This window comes from Oncorhynchus kisutch, linkage group LG17, assembly GCF_002021735.2.
Source record: "Oncorhynchus kisutch isolate 150728-3 linkage group LG17, Okis_V2, whole genome shotgun sequence".
In the NCBI taxonomy this organism is placed as follows: domain Eukaryota; kingdom Metazoa; phylum Chordata; class Actinopteri; order Salmoniformes; family Salmonidae; genus Oncorhynchus; species Oncorhynchus kisutch.
The window spans coordinates 81,052,528-81,067,527 of NC_034190.2; the positions used below are offsets into that span (position 1 = coordinate 81,052,528).

Below are 15,000 nucleotides of genomic sequence, written 5' to 3' on the forward strand. Positions count from 1 at the left end.
AAGAGGGGTCCATAGGACTCTGGTCAGAAGTAGTGCACTATATAGGGAATAGGGTGCCATTTGTGACGCATCCTCAGTAGTAAACCAGTCTTCTACAGCGTCGTACCTTAACTCTTAAAGGTGAGCTATTGTACCCACCCAGTAAAATGGATCGCCTTCTATCTCTACGTTATTTACACTGTGTTGTGAGAACTAGAAATCATTATATTGACATGTAAACCTGCATGTTAGGAGAGGAAGGTTTACTGTTCACCTAGTTGTAAAGAACAGCCCCCCCTCTCTCTACTGTTCACCTAGTTGTAAAGAACAGCCCCCCTCTCTCTACTGTTCACCTAGTTGTAAAGAACAGCCCCCCTCTCTCTACTGTTCACCTAGTTGTAAAGAACAGCCCCCCCCTCTCTCTATTGTTCACCTAGTTGTAAAGAACAGCCCCCCTCTCTCTATTGTTCACCTAGTTGTAAAGAACAGCCCCCCTCTCTCTACTGTTCACCTAGTTGTAAAGAACAGCCCCCCTCTCTCTACTGTTCACCTAGTTGTAAAGAACAGCCCCCCTCTCTCTACTGTTCACCTAGTTGTAAAGAACAGCCCCCCTCTCTCTACTGTTCAACTAGTTGTAAGAACAGCCCCCCTCTCTCTACTGTTCACCTAGTTGTAAAGAACAGCCCCCCTCTCTCTACTGTTCACCTAGTTGTAAAGAACAGCCCCCCTCTCTCTACTGTTCACCTAGTTGTAAAGAACAGCCCCCCTCTCTCTACTGTTCACCTAGTTGTAAAGAACAGCCCCCCCCTCTCTCTATTGTTCACCTAGTTGTAAAGAACAGCCCCCCTCTCTCTATTGTTCACCTAGTTGTAAAGAACAGCCCCCCTCTCTCTACTGTTCACCTAGTTGTAAAGAACAGCCCCCCTCTCTCTACTGTTCAACTAGTTGTAAAGAACAGTCCCCCCCTCTCTCTACTGTTCACCTAGTTGTAAAGAACAGCCCCCCCTCTCTCTATTGTTCACCTAGTTGTAAAGAACAGCCCCCCCTCTCTCTATTGTTCACCTAGTTGTAAAGAACAGCCCCCCTCTCTGTACTGTTCACCTAGTTGTAAAGAACAGCCCCCCTCTCTCTACTGTTCAACTAGTTGTAAAGAACAGTCCCCCCCTCTCTCTACTGTTCACCTAGTTGTAAAGAACATCCCCCCCCCTCTCTCTACTGTTCACCTAGCTGTACAGAACAGCCCCCCCTCTCTCTACTGTTCACCTAGCTGTACAGAACAGCCCCCCCTCTCTCTACTGTTCACCTAGTTGTAAAGAACAGACCCCCCCCTCTCTCTCTACTGTTCACCTAGTTGTAAATAACAGCCAACCCCCCCCCCCCGCTCTACTGTTCACCTAGCTGTAAAGATCACCGCCCCCCCCCCGCTCTACTGTTCACCTAGCTGTAAAGAACAACCCCCCCTCTCTCTCTCTATTGTTCACCTAGCTGTAAAGAACAGCCCCCCCTCTCTCTACTGTTCACCTAGCTGTAAAGAACAGCCCCCCCTCTCTCTCTCTACTGTTCACCTAGTTGTAAAGAACAGCCCCCCCCATATCTAAGCCTTAACACAGAGCAGTAGTGTCATTCTACCCCACTTCGCCCCTAAAACCCCATGTCACCCCTAAACCCCCACGTCGCCCCTAAAATCCCATGTCGCCCCTAAAGCCCCACGTCGCCCCTAAAATCCCACGTCGCCCCTAAAGCCCCACGTCGCCCCTAAAACCCCGCGTCGCCCCTAAAACCCCACTGAACCACTGAACCAAACAAAACAAGTCCCCTATGAAACCAAACAGAGCAGAGCCATTACGGATGTTGATGACAGTCCTCATCTATCATAGACTAGATGAAGGGGGCCCCCATTTTAATCCAGTCCTAGAAGGCAGCATGATTCATCTGTGCTCAGATAAGCCAAGCAGCTAGCGTTTGATCACCAGGCATTGTGTGTGCTCTGCAGACAGCCCAGGTGACCCCAGTATTAGAAATATAAATGTGTACCCAGGGGATGGCTGTTGACCGTCAAAAATGGATCAATGGGAAATGTAAGGTTAATTAATATTGTACATTCCTCAAATTATCTTCTTCGATAAGCACTCTGATCAATCAATGGCACTAATAATAGATTTTATTTCTGTGAATTGTCAAGTTTGAAAAAATATATATATATTTTATTTTCATGTTTGAAATATTTGTATGATAGTGTGAGATTTGTCTAAATAATAACTATTATGTGGATATAATGTCGTGTGTAATGTCGTGTACAAAATGAAACTCTTTTTTTTTAATGCAATAGCAGACTTGAACCACATGGTGACACTGTTGGCCACCAGAGGAGTTCCTGACAGTATCTGTGTGTTTCCTGCCTCACCCTGAAGACAGTGATGATACACACAGAGCACACTGTAGCTCTTCTAAAAAAAACATCCATCCTCTCCTTGCCTACTCTCCTTGGCTCCTCTACTTCATTACTCTGATCTGAAAGAAATGACTAGGAGGGGGGCTGGATACAAGCTGAATCGACGAAGTAGTGCGGAACATTCACTTTATAGCTTGATTGAAATTGAAAGGCAATGTTCCCGCATTCATGGTAAACACTGCATTCACGGTAAACACTGCATTCACGGTAAACACTGCATTCACGGTAAACACTGCATTCACGGTAAACACTGCATTCACGGTAAACACTGCATTCACGGTAAACACTGCATTCACGGTAAACACTGCATTCATGTATCTCGGCTCAATTGGAAATTACTTTATTTAATGAACTTTTAACGCAGATCTGCTTCGATACTACAGCGATACAGATTGAATCCGGGCAAAGTGCTTTTCTAAACAGTTCAGATGAAGGAAAGGAAATGACGAGAGAACCGATTTTTAAGTGACTGAGAATGAGACCCAGATATGGTTTATAATGTTTGTTACAGGCTTTGACCAACCTGTTGCCGTTGCCTGAACAGCATCTCTGTGTCTGTCTGTTAGCCTTCTGTTAAAGTCGTCTTTATGGAGACGTTATGTAGCACATAGCACATAGTCCCAGCCACGTGGACACTGTACCGCAGGTAGAGACCCTGGAGTTGAACACCATGCACTGATCAAACAGAACACCAGTGACAGAGCTTGTCTTGTCTCAGGGTTGCAAAATTCTGTTGAACTTGAACAAAATTCCACCAGGTTTCTTCCCAGAATACAGTTTGGAGGATTCCTTTATTCCCTGGTTTTTCTTCACTTTCATTCCAGGGAATCTTTCAACCAGTATTTCGGGAAAACCTGGGAATTTTGGGAAATGTTTCAACCCCTAGGAGTGATAGATCTCTAATGGTGGCAGCCAATCCAATACACAATACCCAGCACAGGATATAAAGTCCAGGCACAAACAGAGAACGCCTCTATAGATTTCAGTAAAGCACAGCAGTAAAGCGCACACCTGAAGCACAACTGTGGAAGCACAACTGTGGAAGCACAACTGTAGAAGCACAACTGTGGAAGCACAACTGTGGAAGCACAACTGTGGAAGCACAACTGTAGAAGCACAACTGTGGAAGCACAACTGTGGAAGCACAACTGTAGAAGCACAACTGTGGAAGCACAACTGTAGAAGCACAACTGTGGAAGCACAACTGTAGAAGCACAACTGTGGAAGCACAACTGTAGAAGCACAACTGTGGAAGCACAACTGTGGAAGCACAACTGTGGAAGCACAACTGTGGAAGCACAACTGTGGAAGCACAACTGTGGAAGCACAAAGGAAGTGAGATAGCAGAATAGATTATTGCATTGTTACCAGCAAATAGAGCACAGCACTTACTCATAGCGTTGTATTGACTGGTGGATCACAGCCACAGGTTGCTAGGGACTAAATGGTCATGTTGGAAGCCGAGCAAACAGATCACTTAGCTACATACCCATACAGGCTACAGTACGTGTATGGGCTAATGTGTACGGCAGGAACTCACAGGTTGTATGCCAAATGGCATTCTTTTCCCTATATAGTGCATTTGGGACGTAAACACAGGAAACCTAAACTCTTTCTCCTTTTTAAAAAAAAGTTACGGATTGTATAGCACTTAAACAGACTAACATGGTTCATTAATTAATTATACTAAAAGGTCATAGAGGAAATTATGACCAATTAGAGAGCTAGAATCACTTGAACTATTATTGATGGAGGGAGGCCAAGGAGGGAGGGAGGAAAGAGAGAGAGAGAGAGATAGGAGGTAAAGAGAGAGAAGAAGAGAGTGGGAGAGAAAGAAGTAGAGAGAGAGAGCAAGAGAGATGAGGGAAAGAGAGAGAGAGAGAAAGACCCAGAGAGAAGGAGGTAGAGAGAGAGAGAGAAAGAGAGATAAGGGAAAGAAAGAGAGAGAAAGACCCAGAGAGAGAGATTGAGAGAGAGAGAGATTGAGAGTGAGAGAGAGATTGAGAGAGAGAGAGATTGAGAGTGAGAGAGAGAGAGATTGAGAGAGAGAGAGAGAAACAAACAGTCTAAAAGGAGACAAAGTGGACAGAGACTAAAAGGTGTATATTGCACATGGCCTTTAATCATTAATTTGCCTAAAAATTCATTCGCGTTAAGTTCCCTAAATCACGTACTGAGGTAATGTAATGTCAACTCCAGGGCCTGTATGTATTATCACTGTCTCAATACTGCCTTGTACAAGTACAATACATTAATCTCAATTTCTCTCAAATTACAGTGATAGTGTATTTATATAACAGTGATAATATGCTTTATTCTGTGAAAGATCAATATATTGAACTACAGTAGTTAATGGGGAAGTTTAGGATTCTACAACTTGATGTTAGCTGGTTCCTCACCCTGGTAGTAGTCTAGATGCACCATTCACTGCCATTGATTGTTAGCTAGCGGTGGCTAAAGGTAGCTAAAGTTTGTACTATCCACTTCCATTGATTGTTAGCTAGCGGTGGCTAAAGGTAGCTAAAGTTTGTACTATCCACTTCCATTGATTGTTAGCTAGCGGTGGCTAAAGGTAGCTAAAGTTTGTACCATTCACTTCCATTGATTGTCAGCTAGCGGTGGCTAAAAGTAAAGTTTGTAGATTCTGTTTAGAGAAAACAGTATTCATTGGTGGTTACAGTTTCTCCTGGCCTATAAGACGAACCATTTAACATCAAATTGTAAAATCCCCTAACGTCCCCTTTTTTTCCTGTATATTTACTCTGTAGATGTTGATGTACATTCTGTCAAATTCAAAATGAATATATCTATCTATAAATATAGTAGGAGTGACAGGGTGAATACTTGAGCTGTATATAATAATTGTATATTTTTAGATATTTCCGATTTTTGTACGTATAATGTACCCTTATTGTGTCTGTAGATTTACACTGTAAATATATTATTAGTGTGAGTTTGTTGTTCTCAGTCAAAATAACTGGAGAGACTGTACTTTGATTTGTGTGTGTGTGTGTGAATACGTGTGTGTGTGTGTGAATACGTGTGTGTGTGTGAATATGTGTGTGTGTGTGTGTGTGTGTGTGTGCGTGCGTGCGTGTGTGTGTGTGTGCGTGCGTGTGTGTGAATACGTGTGTGTGTGTGTGTGAATACGTGTGTGTGTGTGTGAATACGTGTGTGTGTGTGTGTGTGTGAATATGTGTGTGTGTGTTCTGCGTGTGTGTGTGTGTGTGCGCGCCTGCGTGTGTGTGTGTGTGTGTTCTGCGTGTGTGTGTGCGTGCCTGCGTGTGTGTGTGTGTGTGTGTGTGCGCGCGCCTGCGTGTGTGTGTGTGTGTGTGTTCTGCGTGTGTGTGTGCGTGCCTGCGTGTGTGTGTGTGTGTGTGCGTGCGTGCGTGTGTGTTCTGTGTACCTGTAAGATGTCATTGTTTAAAACTGGTTGTGTGTTTCTTGATTTCCTCCTTCAGTGATTACAGCTTTACTAACTGTCGTCAAGTAGATGATGTAAAGTCAGTTGTGACGCTAAGCTAATCTCTCAGTGTTATTATGTGTCTCTTCAGTTGCTCTTTAAGGACAACTTTCTGACTCCACAGAAATGACAACTTCAACGTGGTCCCATCCCCACAAAAAAAAATACTGTGTGACAATTCATGAGCATTAGCACTGTAGCAATCTATCTTTTTGTCTTTGACAAAATTTAAATAAAAGTTACCACTTGTATGAACCACGTTATACAGTGTTTAGGTTCGTGTCCTTTATTTCAGCATAGATGTTTCATTTGAATGTGAGTCTTAGCCTGAATGTTCAACGCTTCAGGAAAAGTGTTGAAGAAATCACATTTCTGTTGATCTTTTCAGAGGAGAGACATGGAGTCTAACACTGTATCTGTCTGTCAACAAGCAACTGAATCTACAGTAGCTTGTTGAAGTCTTCCATATTCCCTTTGGATATTGACTGAAAGTCTCATGATGTCAAAGATGCCTGGATTCCTGGAAGTGAGAACAACAGACGTACAAATCCTCCCACCGTCTGAGATGCCCTCGTACATACAGTGAGTGTCATAAGTATTCACCCCACTTGAATTTTTTTTCCACATTTTGTTGTGTTACAAAGTGGGATTGAAGTAGATTTGAATTATTATTATTATTCTTTTTTTGGGGGGGGGGGGTCATTGATCTACACAAAATACTCCATAATATCAAAGTGAAGAGGAAACTCTACAAACTTTTACAAATGAATTAGAATGTAATAGCTGAAATATTAAAGAAAGCCTACTTTAGTTTAGGAGTAAAATGTGGCTTCACAAATCACAAAATAAATGACATGGACTCACTCTGGGTGAAATAACAGGATCTTTGAACGACTACCCCCATACATACACAACATCATTCTGTAAGGCCCCTCAGTCAAGTATTGAATTTGTAGCTCAGTTGATAGAGCATGGTGCTTGTTAAGGCCAGGGCAGTGGGTTTGATTCCTGGGTCCACCCATACGTAAAATGTATCAACGCATGACTGCAAGTCACTTTGGATAAAAGTGTCATGTGTATTATAACGTTCGAACATCTTGGCCGTGTTCTGTTATAATCTCCACCCGGCACAGCCAGAAGAGGACTGGCCACCCCACATAGCCTGGTTCCTCTCTAGGTTTCTTCCTAGGTTTTGGCCTTTCTAGGGAGTTTTTCCTAGCCACCGTGCTTCTACACCTGCATTGCTTGCTGTTTGGGGTTTTAGGCTGGGTTTCTGTACAGCACTTTGAGATATCAGCTGATGTACGAAGGGCTATATAAATACATTTGACTTGATTTATTATTATTGAATTTCAAGCACAGATTCAACTACAAAGACCAAGGAGCTTTTCGAAAGCCTCACAAAGAAGGGCTGTGATTAGTAGATGAGTAACAGTAACAAATCAGACATTGAATATCTCTTTAAGCCTGGTCAAGTTAATAATTATTCTGTGGATAATATATTTTAAACCACCCAGACACATCAAAGATACAGTCGTCCTTCTGGAATTCAACTGCTAGTGGATGTTACCATGAGACCATTGGTGATTTTAAAACAGCTACAAGTGTCCCACTTTGGCTTCATATTTTCAATCATGGTGGTGGCTGCATCATGTTATGGGTATGTTTGACATCGGCAAGACTGGTGAGTTTTTTAGGATTAAAAGAAACTGGACGGAGCTAAACTGGACGGAGCACAGGTAAAAACCTCAGATGAAAACCTGCTTCAGTCTGCTTTACACCAGACGCTGGGAGATCAATTGACCTTTGAACAGGACAATAACCTAAAACATAAGGCTAAATGTACACTGGAGTTGTTTCTGAGTGACGACTGGCTTAAATCTGCTTGAAAATCTAAGATTTGGAAGTGTCAGTCTAGCCATGATCCCCAACCCCTTGACAGAGCTTGAATACTTTTGAAAATAAAAATGGGCAAATGTTGCACAATCCAGGTGTTGAAAGCTCTTGGACACTTACCCAGAAAGACTCCCAGTGCATGTTTTTAACACGTATTGACACACGAGGTTGAATACTTATCTAATCAAGGTACAGTATATTAGCGTTTTATATTTCATTCATTTTACAATTAAATCCATTTTAATCCCACTTTGTAACACAATAAAAAGTTAAAAATCCAAGTGGGGGGGTGAACACTAATGATAGGCACTCCGTGTTAGATTCCGGTCAGCTGCTAGAGCAAGGCATTCCAACACCAGGATCATGGGTTCCATTCCCTTACCAGTATGCATGCCCGGGTTAAGACACATTGGATAAAAGGGGTCTGCTAAATTGCATACATAAAACATTAGGGTCAATTGGCAATGAAATCAAAATGGAGTCTTTTCAGGAACACTATCATTACTCGGGTAGTTACACCTCAATGGTTTGATTTGGTCTGGTCTGCTTTGGTCTGGTCTGGTTTGGTTTGGTCTGGTTTGGTTTGGTCTGGTTTGGTCTGGTCTGGTCTGCCGTAAATGGGCCCACATCCAGCCCTAATGAAGACCCTCCCCTCTTGATCCTCTGGGGTACAGACACATCCAACCTTTCAGCTGATTTAGAGGAAGCGAGGCTAATTGTCAATGACTGACAAGCCACGGGATGAGATGGGATCCATTCACCAGATACAGTACAGTCATATACTGACTTTGGGCCAGCAGCCACCAGCACCACAAAAAAAAACAGGCAGTCAGGCATCCAAACACACACACTTCCACCAGTCACCACCAGCCACTACCAGTCACCACCAGTCACTACCAGTCACCACCAGCCACTACCAGTCACCACAAGTCACTACCAGTCACTACCAGTCACCACCAGTCACCACCAGCCACTACCAGTCACCACCAGTCACTACCAGTCACTACCAGTCACCACCAGCCACTACCAGTCACCACCAGTCACTACCAGTCACCACCAGCCACTACCAGTCACCACAAGTCACTACCAGTCACTACCAGTCACCACCAGTCACCACCAGCCACTACCAGTCACCACCAGTCACTACCAGTCACTACCAGTCACCACCAGTCACCACCAGTCACCACCAGTCACCACCAGCCACTACCAGTCACCACCAGTCACCACCAGCCACTACCAGTCACTACCAGCCACTACCAGTCACTACCAGTCACTACCAGTCACCACCAATCACCACCAGTCACCACCAGCCACTACCAGTCACCCCCAGTCACTACCAGTCACTAACAGTCACCACCAGTCACTACCAGTCACCACCAGTCACTACCAGTCACTACCAGTCACCACCAGTCACTACCAGTCACCACCAGTCACTACCAGTCACTACCAGTCACTACTAGTCACCACCAGTCACTACCAGTCACCACCAGTCACCACCAGTCACTACCAGTCACTACCAGTCACCACCAGTCACCACCAGTCACCACCAGTCAATAGCAGTCACTACCAGTCACCACCAGTCACTACCAGTCACCACCAGTCACCACCAGCCACTACCAGTCACCACCAGTCACCACCAGCCACTACCAGTCACTACCAGCCACTACCAGTCACTACCAGTCACTACCAGTCACCACCAGTCACTACCAATCACCACCAGTCACCACCAGCCACTACCAGTCACTACCAGTCACCACCAGTCACTACCAATCACTACCAGTCACCACCAGTCACTACCAGTCACCACCAGTCACCACCAGTCACCACCAGCCACTACCAGTCACCACAGTCACCACAGCCACTACCAGTCACTACCAGCCACTACCAGTCACTACCAGTCACTACCAGTCACCACCAGTCACTACCAATCACCACCAGTCACCACCAGCCACTACCAGTCACTACCAGCCACTACCAGTCACTACCAGTCACCACCAGTCACTACCAATCACTACCAGTCACCACCAGTCACTACTAGTCACTAACAGTCACTAACAGTCACCACCAGTCACTACCAGTCACTACCAGTCACCACCAGTCACTACCAGTCACTACCAGTCACCACCAGTCACTACCAGTCACTACCAGTCACTACCTGTCACTACCAGTCACCACCAGTCACCACCAGTCACTACCAGTCACCACCAGTCACTACCAGTCACTACCAGTCACCACCAGTCACCACCAGTCACTACCAGTCACTACCAGTTGACTGGGAACAATTAAGGCCAACCCCAGTAAGACAGTGAAATGCTTAGAGAATTGGGACAGGAGTGTGTGTGTGTGTGTGTGTGTGTGTGTGTGTGTGTGTGTGTGTGTGTGTGTGTGTGTGTGTGTGTGTGTGTGTGTGTGTGTGTGTGTGTGTGTGTGTGACTGTGATCGCTGTGATGTCACCGGGTGGGCCAAAACTCCATCCGATTAAAACAGGTTGGAATTTCAGGCGTTTCAAACAGCTCGTGAACAAAAAGGGAATTATCATCATTTTCACAATTTCACAGTATTACCTCATAGTGTGGAATAATACAATCACCGGACAGTTTATTAGGTACACCCATCTAGTACCCGGGTCGGACCCCCCTTTTGCCTCCAGAACAGCCTGAATTCTTCAGGGCATTCTACAAGGTGTTGGAAATGTTCCACAGGGATGTTGGTCCATACTGACACCACGGCATCCCGCAGTTTCAGCAGATTGGACGGCGGTACATTCATGCCTTGAACAGCCCATTTCATCTCATCCCAGAGATGCTCTATTGGGTTGAGGTCTGGGGACTGACCAGGCCACTCAAGTAAACTGAACTCGCTGTCATGATCCAGGCACTGTTTTTCCACTCCTCAGTTGTCCAGTGTTGGTGATGGCGTGCCCACTGGAGCTGCTGCTTCTTGTTTTTAGCTGATAGGAGTGGAACCCGGTGTGATCCTCTGCTGCAAAAGCCCATCCATGACAAGGATCGACTAGTTGCCTGTTACGAGATGCCGTTCTGCACACCACTGTGGTACTGCGCTGTTATTTGTCTGTTTGTGTCCCACCTCGCATGATTCTTGCCATTTTCCTTCGACCTCTCATCAACGAGCCATTTTCATTTTTGCATGAGAAGCCCAGCATGAGATACTGGAACCAGCATGCCTGGCACCAACGATCATACCACTCTCCAAGTAGCTTTTTGCCCATTCTAACGTCAAACAGTTTTTTTGTGAATGGGGGGAAGGGTGTACCTAATAAACTGGCCTGTGAGTGCATTTAAAAGACAGGTAAATCACATTTTTGACTGCTCTGGGCCTTTAAGTCACAATAATAACCTCTTTAAGTCCTAATCGTCTGCTTTCCCAACATTGTTCAGAGAAAGAGTCACGTACACCTCTTCTCATCTCATCCAACAGGAAAAAACCTGATTGAGGGATAGCAGTCATGGATATCCTTCCCTGTTCTAAATGTTTCTCAGCCCCTCAGTCTCTCAAGCTTCTCATCACTTCTCGGATGTTGTTTGGAAAACCACAATGAACTAATGAGTAACCTTCAGCCTGAGACCTGAAGACTTGCTTTCATTCCTAGTGTAACTGGCCAGGCTTTAGCTCAGAGGCTTTCCAAAAAGATTTAACTTAGGAGATGTTATAGATAATAACCTTGAGGTGAAAGAAATGCACACCTGTTTAGGTGAGGTGCTGGCTAGCAGAGTAGAACACCTGTTTAGGATAGGTGCTGGCTATCGGAGTAGAACACCTGTTTAGGAGAGGTGCTGGCTAGCAGAGTAGAACAACTGTTTAGGTGAGGTGCTGGCTAGCAGAGTAGAACAACTGTTTAGGTGAGGTGCTGGCTAGCAGAGTAGAACACCTGTTTAGGAGAGGCACTGGCTAGCAGAATAGAACACCTGTTTAGGATAGGTGCTGGCTAGCAGAGTAGAACACCTGTTTAGGAGAGGTGCTGGCTAGCAGAGTAGAACACCTGTTTAGGTGAGGTGCTGGCTAGCAGAGTAGAACACCTGTTTAGGAGAGGTGCTGGCTAGCAGAATAGAACACCTGTTTAGGTGAGGTGCTGGCTAGCAGAGTAGAACACCTGTTTAGGAGAGGAACTGGCTAGCAGAATAGAACACCTGTTTAGGTGAGGTGCTGGCTAGCAGAATAGAACACCTGTTTAGGTGAGGTGCTGGCTAGCAGAATAGAACACCTGTTTAGGTGAGGTGCTGGCTAGCAGAATAGAACACCTGTTTAGGTGAGGTGCTGGCTAGCAGAGTAGAACACCTGTTTAGGAGAGGTGCTGGCTAGCAGAGTAGAACACCTGTTTAGGAGAGGTGCTGGCTAGCAGAGTAGAACACCTGTTTAGGAGAGGTGCTGGCTAGCAGAGTAGAACACCTGTTTAGGAGAGGTGCTGGCTAGCAGAGTAGAACACCTGTTTAGGAGAGGTGCTGGCTAGCAGAGTAGAACACCTGTTTAGGTGAGGTGCTGGCTAGCAGAATAGAACACCTGTTTAGGTGAGGTGCTGGCTAGCAGAGTAGAACACCTGTTTAGGAGAGGCACTGGGTAGCAGAATAGAACACCTGTTTAGGTGAGGTGCTGGCTAGCAGAATAGAACACCTGTTTAGGTGAGGTGCTGGCTAGCAGAGTAGAACACCTGTTTAGGAGAGGTGCTGGCTAGCAGAGTAGAACACCTGTTTAGGTGAGGTGCTGGCTAGCAGAGTAGAACACCTGTTTAGGAGAGGCACTGGCTAGCAGAATAGAACACCTGTTTAGGTGAGGTGCTGGCTAGCAGAATAGAACACCTGTTTAGGTGAGGTGCTGGCTAGCAGAATAGAACACCTGTTTAGGTGAGGTGCTGGCTAGCAGAATAGAACACCTGTTTAGGTGAGGTGCTGGCTAGCAGAATAGAACACCTGTTTAGGTGAGGTGCTGGCTAGCAGAATAGAACACCTGTTTAGGTGAGGTGCTGGCTAGCAGAGTAGAACACCTGTTTAGGAGAGGCACTGGCTAGCAGAATAGAACACCTGTTTAGGTGAGGTGCTGGCTAGCAGAGTAGAACACCTGTTTAGGAGAGGTGCTGGCTAGCAGAGTAGAACACCTGTTTAGGTGAGGTGCTGGCTAGCAGAATAGAACACCTGTTTAGGAGAGGTGCTGGCTAGCAGAATAGAACACCTGTTTAGGTGAGGTGCTGGCTAGCGGAGTAGAACACCTGTTTAGGAGAGGTGCTGGCTAGCAGAATAGAACACCTGTTTAGGAGAGGTGCTGGCTAGCAGAGTAGAACACCTGTTTAGGAGAGGTGCTGGCTAGCAGAATAGAACACCTGTTTAGGTGAGGTGCTGGCTAGCGGAGTAGAACACCTGTTTAGGAGAGGTGCTGGCTAGCAGAATAGAACACCTGTTTAGGAGAGGTGCTGGCTAGCAGAGTAGAACACCTGTTTAGGTGAGGTGCTGGCTAGCGGAGTAGAACACCTGTTTAGGAGAGGTGTTGGCTATCGGAGTAGAACACCTGTTTAGGAGAGGTGTTGGCTATCGGAGTAGAACACCTGTTTAGGAGAGGTGTTGGCTAGCGGAGTAGAACACCTGTTTAGGAGAGGTGTTGGCTAGCGGAGTAGAACACCTGTTTAGGAGAGGTGTTGGCTATCGGAGTAGAACACCTGTTTAGGAGAGGTGTTGGCTAGCGGAGTAGAACACCTGTTTAGGAGAGGTGTTGGCTATCGGAGTAGAACACCTGTTTAGGAGAGGTGTTGGCTAGCGGAGTAGAACACCTGTTTAGGAGAGGTGTTGGCTATCGGAGTAGAACACCTGTTTAGGAGAGGTGTTGGCTATCGGAGTAGAACACCTGTTTAGGAGAGGTGTTGGCTAGCGGAGTAGAACACCTGTTTAGGAGAGGTGTTGGCTATCGGAGTAGAACACCTGTTTAGGAGAGGTGTTGGCTATCGGAGTAGAACACCTGTTTAGGAGAGGTGCTGGCTAGCGGAGTAGAACACCTGAAAAAGAAAAGGAGAGCTGCACTCTAGGAGCTCAGATGCAGTACTTTAATAACCAGATAACCAACATTTCAACAGACAACCTGTCTTCATCCGGGTGTAATGACAAACAATACACGTCACAATTTATTTACCTCACCTTTATTTAACCAGGTAGGCCAGTTGAGAACACCTTTATTTAACCAGGTAGGCCAGTTGAGAACACCTTTATTTAACCAGGTAGGCCAGTTGAGAACACCTTTATTTAAACAGGTAGGCCAGTTGAGAACAAGTTCTCCTTTACAACTGCGACCTGGCCAAGATAAAGCACAGCAGTGCGACAAAAACAACAACACAGGGACACAACACATGGGATAAACAAATGTACAGTCAATAACACAATAGGAAAAAAAGTTAGTTTATAGTTTATTTAGGTATCTGTAATAATGGCCGGGTGTGGCCTGATATCATTGGTTAATAGATAATAACCTTATCTAAAATCCTACAGGAGGGTTTCTATCTAAAGTCAGGTCTGTGAAGTGAGAGAAGACGTAAATAAAGTACTTCCCTGTAACGCTCTGCTGCTCACACCAGCGTCACACTGACTTGTACAGAGGCCAACTGGGCCCTTGGTCTGGAAGCTAGCTGACGTCGAAATCAGCAACAGACGTGAGAATATGACTGATAGCTTTCCTCCTTGGTCTGGAAGCTAGCTGATGTTGAAACAGCTGCAGGGTGAGAATATGACTCATAGTTTTCCACCCCCACATCCCAATGTCTTCTCGTCCTTCCTAACAGGAAGCGGGACTTAGATGTGACATTCTTTTGTTGCTGCCAAGAACCTCTTCCTAGATTGTAGATCAGGTAGATGGACAGTGGGAAAATGGGAAGTGCCTCTTGGCTTCGGATGCAGGACACACACGCACACACACACACTAATTGTCTTGGCTTGGTACTGTGACCAGGTTAACATCTGGAAGGGAACCTGGGAACCTGCAGAACAGCACATCACACTCCGTCATTAACCACGAGGATGGATATCCCATTAGTGTATGTGTGTGTGTGTCTGGATACTCCAAAATAGAGATGCTTCTCTGCTGCTGTTCAAAGACCACCACAGACCACCACAGACCACAGGACCACCACACGACCACAGGACCACCACAGACCACAGGACCACCACAGACCACTGGACCACCATACGACCACCACAGACCACAGGACCACCACACA

The 15,000-nt window shown here is 45.7% G+C and overlaps 1 protein-coding gene across 1 annotated transcript in view; it reads left to right on the top strand.

Annotated features, from left to right (window-relative positions):
- Positions 1-14,819: 14,819 nt before the first annotated feature.
- Positions 14,820-15,000, top strand: part of LOC116352749 (histidine-rich glycoprotein-like) — a 1,200-nt gene continuing 1,019 nt past the window's right edge. The window contains exon 1 of the mRNA XM_031793350.1: positions 14,820-15,000. This exon is cut by the window's right edge and continues 1,019 nt beyond it. Within this exon, the coding sequence (XP_031649210.1) occupies positions 14,820-15,000 (181 nt within the window).